The sequence below is a fragment of the Cupressus sempervirens genome, chromosome 3 (genome assembly GCF_028749045.1).
Source record: "Cupressus sempervirens isolate cs-2001-9-10 chromosome 3, ASM2874904v1, whole genome shotgun sequence".
Lineage (NCBI taxonomy): Eukaryota > Viridiplantae > Streptophyta > Pinopsida > Cupressales > Cupressaceae > Cupressus > Cupressus sempervirens.
The window spans coordinates 649,796,735-649,807,744 of record NC_143120.1 but is presented as its reverse complement, the minus strand read 5'-3'; the positions used below and the strand labels follow the sequence as shown (position 1 = coordinate 649,807,744).

The 11,010-nt window shown below is 33.3% G+C and overlaps 1 protein-coding gene across 2 annotated transcripts; it reads left to right on the top strand.

Moving 5' to 3' along the window:
• The first annotated feature begins 5,213 nt into the window (after nt 1–5,213).
• LOC149568373 (inhibitor of trypsin and hageman factor-like) lies at nt 5,214–7,450 on the top strand. 2 transcript variants are annotated; one of them, XM_089821317.1, is made up of 2 exons: nt 5,214–5,475; nt 7,030–7,450. In XM_089821317.1, exons 1-2 carry the CDS (start codon nt 5,451–5,453, stop codon nt 7,236–7,238), a joined length of 234 nt encoding a protein of 77 aa, XP_089677443.1. In that variant the 5' UTR covers nt 5,214–5,450; the 3' UTR covers nt 7,239–7,450. The 2 variants fall into 2 exon arrangements, with proteins under 2 accessions (XP_089677443.1, XP_089677444.1); XM_089821318.1 differs by having other exon boundaries at nt 5,236–5,475; nt 7,042–7,450.
• Nucleotides 7,451–11,010: the final 3,560 nt, after the last annotated feature.

The window sequence follows — 11,010 nt, the reverse complement described above, 5'->3', positions numbered from 1 at the left end:
TCCCTCTCTTTGAGTACTAGACAAACATGCCTCCTATAAATGTAGCTTTGGGGCCTCTTTTCTCTTAGCACTATCTACCTCCTATTCACCCTCTACCTCATCAGGATCCTCATCATGGTGCTCTAAGTTGTCTGAATTTGAACCCTCGTAATAAGCCCACATCACCCGGTTAGCCTTCCTCTTAGGCCTCATAGGACAATCATGACCAAACTCATAGGGGCCTTTGCAAAAGAAGCATAGCTTCTTCCTACACATGTCATTAAGTGTTTCCTTATCCCAAGGTGCAGTTGACTTTCCATTTGAGTTACTAACCTTCTCTTTACCCTTGCTGAATTCCCCTTTGTTATCTCTAAATGATGAAGAACCCTTTGAACTAAACTAGTTTGCTAAGAGCTACAAGTTCCATACTGCGGGCTTTCTTCATGGCTTCCTATAATGTAGGAGGATCAAAGGCCTTTACCCACCCCTTGAGTGGTTCAATTAATCCCTTTGTAAATAAAATGACTAGCCTCTATTCTAAAATGTCAGGCACCACTATTGCAAGCTTTTGGAAGTCATTGATAAATTGTTCTAAGCCTCCTAACTATCTCAATTGGGCTAACTCCTGAAAATAAACTTTAGGATTTATTTTATCAAACCTTTCTATCAATATATCCTTGAACTCTTGATAAGTGTTATCTGATTGTGTTGCAATGTAATCATGCCATGTGTCCACCAATCATGTACTGCCCCATCTAAGTGTAAAGTGGCATACTTGAGTGCTTCAAATTCTGTCATAGTCTTCAGAGATAGGAAAGTATTAATCTTATGAATCCAAGCACGAGCAATCATTTTTCCACTGCCATCAAATGTGGGTAATACCAACTTGTTGGTGACTTGTTGCAACTCATTGTGTTTAGCTACTTGCTTTTGCTTGGCAGCTCTATAATTCAAGTAACTATCAAATTTCCATCCATCCTGTACATATGCTGGTAATGAATCCCACTCATTCCTCGCTTGTTGGAGTTCATCTACAATATCTGTTACCATAGCATCAGGTGTGCATGCTGGAGTTTCTTCCCTAAATGTAAGACGTGTGGGTCTATCAACTGTTCTAGACCATGTCCTATGTTGTGATCCTACTATGCTCCTGTCATCTTGGTCATTATTATGATTATTTCTCCTATTTTCCCCAATCAAATGTTGCATCATAACCATCATTACCTGTGTACTTGCCTCTATTGACTGTAGAAGCCTCCCCTAATGCTGTAAAGTCTCATCATCATGCATAGTTCTGGGTGGGCTTTGAGAATGTCTCTCAGCCATATTCTCAGTTATGCTAGTTCCCTATGTAAATAGAGCCCTTTTGGTTTTTTCTTTTTTCTTTTGTAAACTAAATTGGTTGCATAAACCCTATCAGGCTGGTAGGAAACTGCTTTGATACCACTGTAATGACCCTAGATTGATCAAATGTTGGAGACTGAATGCTGAAGATGATATGATGAAAGTACAACTCCAATTGAAACTCCAAACTAGCAATTAAGCACAAGTGAAAGGACTAAAATATCCTTCCCACAGCTACAATAATCTAGGTGATCTTTCACACCCTCAAAATTGCGTACCAATTAAGAGTTTTTATTTTCAATGGCCAATTGTGACCCCCTATAGAAATTCTAGGCTCCTCAACGCACATTAGCAAATATCAATATAAATCTCCATGATAGGAAATGAGCTCTCAATGCCTATTTATTATTTTTTTTGTCAATAGGTTGGACTCCTTTTTAATTTTTTCCTCACTTCTTCCAACAACCTCTAGAAGATTTTTTTATTTAATGACTTTATAAAATATATATATATATATCACTTTATTAAGTTAATTAAATATAAAGTTACCTTGTAATATATTTTTTATCGATAACTTTATAAATAATTAACTCCTCCAAAAATGGGGACATTACACTGACACTCAGAATAAGCAGGAAAACTTGACACATGAAAGAATTGCTATAGTAACTTGGCACATGAAGGAATTGCTATGATAACTCGACACATGAAGGAATTGCTAAAGTAACTTGACACATGAAAGAATTGCTATAGTAACTCGACATATGAAAGAATTGCTACAGTAACTTGGCACATGAAGGAATTGCTACAGTAACTCAACACATGAAGGAATTGCTACAGTAACTCAGCACATGAAGGAATTGCTACAGTAACTCGGCACATGAAGGAATTGCTACAGTAACTCAGCACCAACTTGCAAAATGAACAAAAATGAGTAGGATAACAAGGCAACCTAGGATGCTCTTGTATCAATTTTTTTATGGATCATGGTTCCATCTCCCTTTTAACAACAACTAGTTTGAAGATTTTAATGCACACTCAAACTTGTGTAGCCAAGTGGAGTCCATGTCTAGTACCTACATCACCAATCGACAAGAGACAACACACACACACACACACACACACACACACACACACACACACACACACACACACACACACACAAAGGAGTGTGCAACATCATGTAGATCTCCCAAAGAAGTGACTATGAATGGCTCCCCTCATACAGAAGATATACCAAGTAGAGTAAACACACACATATATAAGACATGATGGGTTAAATGGGTTAACTTAAAAACACATAATAATCTAAATATTATAATCAAGGTATTGGAAGCATAAATAATAAATTTGAAGTAACATATAAGGCATGCCACAAATCAACCATATAACTAATCTCCTTAAGACATTATATAGTACATGATTAAGTGTCTAATGCAAAGCAATATCTAACATCATAAGCAAGAAAGGATGTGTATGATAAGTATAGAAATGTTTTTAAACATATTATAACATAGGAACCTAGTTGATTTCCAGTTTTCAAGTCTAGATAGGTACCATTCTTTTGTGTTAAGAATGTGGGATGTTATTTTATAGTTTTACCTATGCGTCAATTTGTCATGTTGTGAAATTAAGGAGCACCAAAAGTAGCCTTATCTCCCAACCTAGTCCAAGTGTACTTATAATTTCCTCAAAATCCTACTGGTACTTGTTAAGATAAGAGGGGTATTATAGATCCAAGTTGCAGGAGATCCACAATGAATTGCATTTTAAATTTTTTGGGAGAAGTAATTAGATAGACAAGAAAATGAGAACCTACAATCACATTTTCCACTATAGAAGTAGAGAAGCATGCATATAAGAAGATAGTGTTGTTAGAGACATTGTGTTTAGGTATGATCTTTGAGTGTAATATGTGGGAATTAGATGTGATAAACATAGTGTCATTTGTTTGGCTGAAATATTTATGTATCACACCTACATAAGACACCTTGATGTTTGGTATCACTTTATTTAGAAAATGGTTGAGGTTAATAGAGTCATGTTATAGAAAATGAACACCTTAGATAATGTTACAATTTCAGGCTCACTAAGACAATGAACACAATGAAGCTTAGTTTGTGTAAGGAGGCCATGAGCATATCATCTTCTAGAACTTGGTTTATACTATTTAAAGGCTTAAGTGTTATTCCCTTTTTCTTTGTGTTTAACAAGTGGGAGAATGTTGGGATAAGGTCCCCCAACCTTACAATAGTAATGTACATGTCTTAATCTTTAAATTTTATTTTATTTATATTTTGTGCCTTTTGTCTCTGCAAAGGAACATTGAATAAATTTTCCTTACATGATGTAAACATCTCTCTTTTGTCTTGACTCATTAGGACACATGCCACATCTATGGAAGGTAAGAGAATCTTGACTAGTTTTAATGGGATCACATATGATTTTTTTTGTTATGATGTATAAGAGCACATAAAATAAATGATACATTGCAATCTTGAATAGCCTTATGATAGTATTGCATACTTTCATGAAATATATAATGAATAGGATAAATAGGATGAAGCATCCAAGTTTGGGTAGATAAATATTCTTGGTCAATAAACAACAACAAAATGCAAGGAATATGTTAATAATACTGTGAAGCATCTTATTTACCAAGAGATGCATCCTCATTTGAGTTCCACCAATTGGGGCACGATACCTCCTCTAGGCTTGTAATTAGTTTTGAAAAGTATCCATGGTTTCACTTTATAGTTCTTTTGTGATTTGAAGCTTGGGCAAAGACATTGGATCTAAGTTATTTTTTAGGTTGTATTAGTAATGAAGTGTTGTAAAAACTGTTCAATAAGGAGATTATATAGATGTAGTTTTTTTGAAGGATTATTAAAGCTTGGATCTCCCTAGATTGAAATTTTCTCCTTAATGATTTCCCTCTGTATATATGATGTTATGATTTGCATTTTTCTTATGATTATTTTCTTATAATATGTTTATCGTCTATTTCTATTATTAAATTTGAATAGAGAAGAAATACCCTCTTCACATAGTTCATATCTATGAACATTTATGATCTATTGCTCCTATGCTTATAATATTAGAATTATATTACAGTTTTATACTCACGAAATTTAGTGGAGACCCATAATAATTGTGGACCCATAATGATTGTAGACAAGAAACAGATATATAGAAAGAGATTAAAGAGATTAGAAAGAATTGGAATAATTTCGAAAGTTTTGTTCTCTTGAATTTAGCACAAGACCCATAATAATTATAAATAAACAAGAATTGAAATATAGAGAGCGATTGACGAGAATTACAGTATAATATCACATGGCTCGAAAATCTCTACATGCTCCAAGGTGAAATTTTCTATATAAAAATTCCATGAGCATACCCACTTCATCAAAAGGTAATCAAATCATGGCAATGCAGACCCAGAAAATCTTGTAAGGAAAAACTTTTGAGTAAAGATCAAACCCCACATAGTTTGTTTAATTCAAGTAGATTTAGAATCAAAATTACTGCCCAGCAGTATATTTGCTTAAATTTGGATAGCTGTTAAAATCCATGGGGACAGCATGTACCAGTAACAGCCCAACAATAAATTATTACATTATCAAAAAAATAATTAATGAGTATGTAAGCTGATAAAGACTTGAAAGAATTTGTGGTGGAAATATCAGATTCAGGGGGCCTCGATTAAACCACTGCGCTGTAAGAAGGAAAAACACTTTGAAACGCTTCTTATGATCTGTTTACTAAACTGGGTATATGCATGTGAATGAACAGTAATACTGATGCATTTTAAAGTACAATGAACTTGACAAATCATCGATAATATGTCCCACATTTCATTGAAAACTCCACACTTATTCACGGACTGAGTTGAACCCATGCCTCTCACGAGCACACTGTTCATTTGGGAGAACAAGACAAATGTTATCATACTTTCACTTGATTTACTCCCCATTTTCAGCATTAATGGCGCCTCATCTATTGAGATAGAGATGACTCACCAATGGTATTCATATACCCACTGCATTCATCTGTTTTAAGGCATACTCAACAATCTATGGTTTTGGGTGAGAAAGTTTCATGGTCAGTGTGAGCTCTGCAGAAGAATGTATCCACCAAATGGTTGCGAAGGTATGCAATCATACTTTGTAGTGTTATATGATATTTGGGTAGTTCAGTTAATCACCATCAACTAATTTAGAGTTTATGTACATTGTTTTATGGCATTTGGGTAGTTCAAGTAATTGTAGAATTGTATGGCATCTGAATAGGTTTAGTGATTGCAGTTTACATTCAGTATTGCATGGCAATTGGGTTATTTTGAGCGTTGATGGGTTATATACAGTGTTATATGACATTTGGGTAGTTTGAGTAAGTACATGTTATTTCATTTGGGTAGTTTTTGCTCAAGTCCAAGTTATGTCATTTGGATAGTTAAAGCAATTACAGCTTATATGCAGTGTAATATGGCATTTGGGTAGCTAAGGAATTACATGTTATATGCAGTGTTAAATAACATTTGGGCAGTTTAAGCCTTAAAGCATTTGGGTAGATTAAGTATTTCATTTGGGTAGTTTGGACTTTGGTTTTGAGCGAGACAATTGCATGGTCATTGTGGGCTCTGAATTTATCCACAAAATGGCTGCGAAAGTATTCTCTTGTTTTCACAGGTTATATAGAGCGGTATATGGATTTGGGTAGTTTAAATAATTAAAGAGTTTGTAATAGAGGTTTTCTATGGCAATGTCATATAATAATTGAGTAGTTTACCTAATTACAGCTTAGAGCTTAGATGCAGCTCTATATGACATTTCGGTAGTTTTAAGTAATAACTGCTTAAATACATCATTAAGTGATGTATAGCATTTGGGTAGTTTAAGTAGTTGCAGATTGTGTAAGGTGTTGTATGGCATTTAGATAGTTTAAGTAATTATAATGTATGTTCCATGTTATATAACATTTGGGTAGTATAAGTAATTGAAGGAATTTAAGGTCAGTGTTATATGGCATTTGAGAATTTTAAGTTAAAACAGTTTATATACAACATTATCTGACATATGACATTTTGGTAGTATAAGTTTAATGATAGTTTTGGTTAAGAAAAGAAACAATTAATGGGTTCTGACCGATTAATGAAAGTTAATATAAAGTGATGTGTGGCATTTAGATAGTTTAGGTGATTACAGATTGCATACAGCTTTATATCACATTTGGGCAGTTGATTAGATACAGTATTGCATGGTACTTGGGTAGTTTAAGCAATTACAGATTTTATTAAGTTTAGTAACATTTGGATGGTTTAAGAAATCAGTTATATTATTTGAGTAGTTTAAGTAATTGCAGATTTTATTCAGTGTTGTGCAAGTACATATGTGTTATAAACAGTATGACATTTGGGTAGTTAAGTATTTAGATATAGAGTGTTAGTGTTATGTGGTGATTCAGATAATTTAATAGTTTAAATATTAAAAATGTAAAATAGTAAATTGATTTTTTTTCTTAAGCTTAATTTCTTCTTATTAGGTCACATTGGATCACATTGCATTTTTTAAGTTTAATTTCTTTCTTTTGTGTCACATAGTCTTAATTTCTATGTTAAAAATGTAAAGGATATATTAGCTTATTTTTTTCAACCTTATTTTCTTCCTAACTATAGTCTAATTCAAACAATTACTAATTATGTAGTGTGTAAAATAGGGAAAAGAGAGTGGCCAGAGTTGGTAGGGAGTGATGGGGAGGAGGCAAAGGAAATGATAGAGTCGGAGAATGAATATGTGGTAGGCATTGTACTTGTCAAGGGAACCATTGTCACTACTGATTATAACTGTAATCGTGTTTGGATTTACGTTGACAAAGATAGTAGGAATGTTGTCTCTGTGCCAAAGATCGGCTAGATGCATCCATATTTGTATGGAGCTGCTTTTAAAAACTGGATTCTCAGCCGCTCCTTATCAGCATTGTGAGATTAAATATATTCAGCTTTAAATACAGTATAGAAAAGATTTGTGAGATTAATGAAGATGACGGCCTAATTATACCCTGTCTTCTAGTTGTATATTTATCATTATTGTTTTTGAGAAATAAGATATAAATTCCCTATTTGTAATCTTAGTGACTGAGACTTGGTGAATTCAAAAAAGTTTGCTCTTAATTTCAAAGATTTGATTTTTTAGTCAAAACTCAAGTTTTAAATTTTTCTGATTTGATAAGTTGACGCAGACTTATGGATTGAAAAAAATTATGCTTTTGATTTCAAAGATTTATTTTTAAATCAATGCCTTAAGTTTTAAATTTGTCTGGCATCATAAGCTGGGCTGATTACTATTTTAAAGGTTATGAATGTCTTTTATGCACCTTTTAATATGGTTTTGAAGATCTTAATTTAAAATGGAGAGCGTTTAAATTTCAATGCCATTCTTAAACATAACATATTAAAGAAGAAATTAAGTTTTGAAAAATAAGTCAATTTTGTTATTTAACATGAAATTGAGTTTTGAAAAATAAGCAAATTTTCCAATTTAGAAAAATTTAAACCTTCCAAATTTAATCGTTCAACTTTAAAACAGGAATGAAGTTAATGCCCTGAAAGTTTTTCCCTTGGCTGTTGCAGATTTTGTCTCTGCTTTTTTGTTTTCTCTTTGTTTCTCACGTGGCTACAAGTAAATGCACTTACCATCTAAAGTTCAACCTTATTACATGACACTTGAAAATAAGCAGCATTACAAATTAAGAAAGCATTTAAAAATTTGAGGGACAAACAAAAACATTACTTTAAAAGAAAATTATTTCTTGTTGATTTGGTTTACCTTGATCAATTATTTAAATAATTTTCATAAAAGCAAATTAGTTTAGACAATTAAACTTAGATGTCATATTAATATTATTTTTTAATATATATGTAAAGGAATGGCGTGTACATATAGAAATGACTATAAAGAAGGAATCTTGTTGGAACATAGAACCTAATCATCATGACATTAAAAGTAGGTACCTCAATTTTACAATTTGTTTCAAGAATCAATGTTTAAATTGTCCACAGTTGAATTCATTTCTTATCATATTAAAAACATTGGAAATGATCCTATTGCTTGTGAATTTATGTAACTCATAATCACTTAAAATACTAATATCAATTTGGCATAATGAATTACAATATTTAGTCACCCCGTGTTTCACCATATGTTTGTACAACATTAAGGTGAATGTTAACAAATAAAAAATCAAACATATAAGTGTCCTAGATGTGCGCAATCTAGAATTAGATTGTTTTGTATTACTCTTAAATTGATTCTCCTCAAAACTTTTAGGACTTGTGTATATGAATTGCTTGATGAATTAATACGAATTTAATACCCTTCACATACAATAAAGGCTGATAAGTATTGGAATAGGCACAAGCTTGCAAAGTAGTTCCCTTCAATGTAGAATTTACACCCATGATAGATGGTGCAAGATCAAACTAGAAGCTACACAAAGAAAACTAAATAATGCTCGTTACTTTAGGAAGAAATATTGTCATAGGTGTATCAATGAATCCTCTCCAATCTCTAGGAAGAATCCTCAAAATGTATGATGTCAAGTAAGAAATAGAATAGGAATGTCCCATACATAAGTATGTTCACCCATGCAATTTGACATCTCATGTGAAGTTTCAAACTCGTGAAAGCCAATCTCTAAATACTCATATACATTTTTTGAAGTGAAAGAGACCTCCTTCAAATTTTGTATTAAGGTGTTTCGGAGAAAACGGAAGCGGTGGACTTGTCAATGTCAACTAGACAAGAAGAGTTTATTAGCTAAATATCTTCACCCTAAGCCATTCAATACAAGAGAAAGAGAGGCTCCTAAACATAACTCTCTATATAAATCAAGTGAGATTAGGAAAACTAAGTAAGATGAAGGGATGCCATTTACTAAGAAAGCACACAAGCAAGTTCTCTTTTAGGCAATGTTCATTAACCTTAGATTTGCAAATGTGATCTAATTGAATTAAATTGATTAAGTTCTAGATTGATTAACTTTCTTAATATTGAATGATTCAAACACAAGAACCACATGTACAATCCTAATAAAGAAAGAAATAAGATCTAAGAGATAAGAGGAAGAGAGAGAAAGTAACTCACCTTCGAAAGAGATAACATATTGAATTGGAAGAAAATAGGACCTATCCTCAACCCAAATTCCCACAAGGAATGATCCAAATTGATTAACCACAAGGAAGTGATCAATGCACAAATGGATCAAGCAATGGAGAATATGAAGAAAAGAATAGATCCTATTGTCTTTCTATTTGAGAAGTATGTGCTTAAATCTTGAAAAGATAAAAGATAAATACTAACTTTGAAGTTGGATAACTCTGGAAAATGTTGATTTCTGATGTATGTTTACAGTTTTGGGGAATTTTGCATTAACCTATTTCAGATTGTAAATGTCAAGACGGAGAAAACTCAAAAAAAAATTGTCCTTTTAAAGGGAGGTCAACCTTGACCTAGATAGAGGGGCACAATCTTACCTTGGGGCACAATTGTACCCCGAAAAGTCAACCTTGACTTGCACTACTCTGACAAAAATTTTGTTCATGGATTTCTCAAGTTCAACGAAAAGGGTATCCAAATCTTCTTTTTAATTTGTTGTGCCACAACTGTATCTGCAAGAAAAATGGTTTTTTTTTTTGGATGGGGGGTTTGCCTTGGTCAAACCCCAGTTTGGAATCAACCTTGAAATGTAATTGAAATTGCAATATGTATAAACAAAGTAAATGGAACTATTCACCTTACTTATATTGAAATCCTTGTGGAGGATTCAAACCCTTGAATCCACAAGTACGGATGCTCCAAATGAATGTAGAAATGTATGTAGGATGTCTCAAATCAATGACATTAGCTCTTCAACACCAATCTTGAATGTATCTTTGCATAGGAAAAGGCTTGGATGAATATGATCTTCAACAAGAGGGATCTATAGAGATTGAATCCTTCAATAGCTAATAATGGACCTCCTTGATGAATTGGATCTTGAATGCTTGAACACTTGAATGCTTGGTAGATCTTGAATTCATAGAATAATGGATGTAGAAAGGTAATGGTTCATTTGATATCATAATGCATCTTAGAGAAAAATAAGAGGAGGAGGCTTCCTTATATAGAGATCTAGGGCACAAACTCCTAGAGAAGGCCGACATGGGAGCATTATTTAATTAACCTTAACCCCTAGAAATGAACCTAGATTAAATGAAATTTAAGAGTCTACCATTTTGAACCCAAAACAGCTGACCCAAAAGAGGAAAAAGGAAACTTTTGGAAGCCCAATATCCTAAAACTCCCAAAAATTGAAAATTGGTCCTAGGGTCAAAGATGAGGTTGACCCTACCCTAGGTCAAGGTTGAGTTTGTCCTTGACTAGGTCAAGCTTGAGGTCAACCTTGACCCTTTAGGTCGTCCTTGAACTAGAAAGTCAAAGTCATCAATTTCATACAAAAAGTTGTTAGAAATAGGTTGGAAGAGAGAGAGAGAGAGAGAGAGAGAGAGAGAGAGAGAGAGAGAGAGAGAGAGAGAGAGAGAGGCAGAATAGGCAAAAATAGCTAGATCCATGCAAAGACCTATTCAAGGCACTTGATATGACACAAAACCACTTACTTAGAGGGCTAAACACTCTGAACATGGAAGTG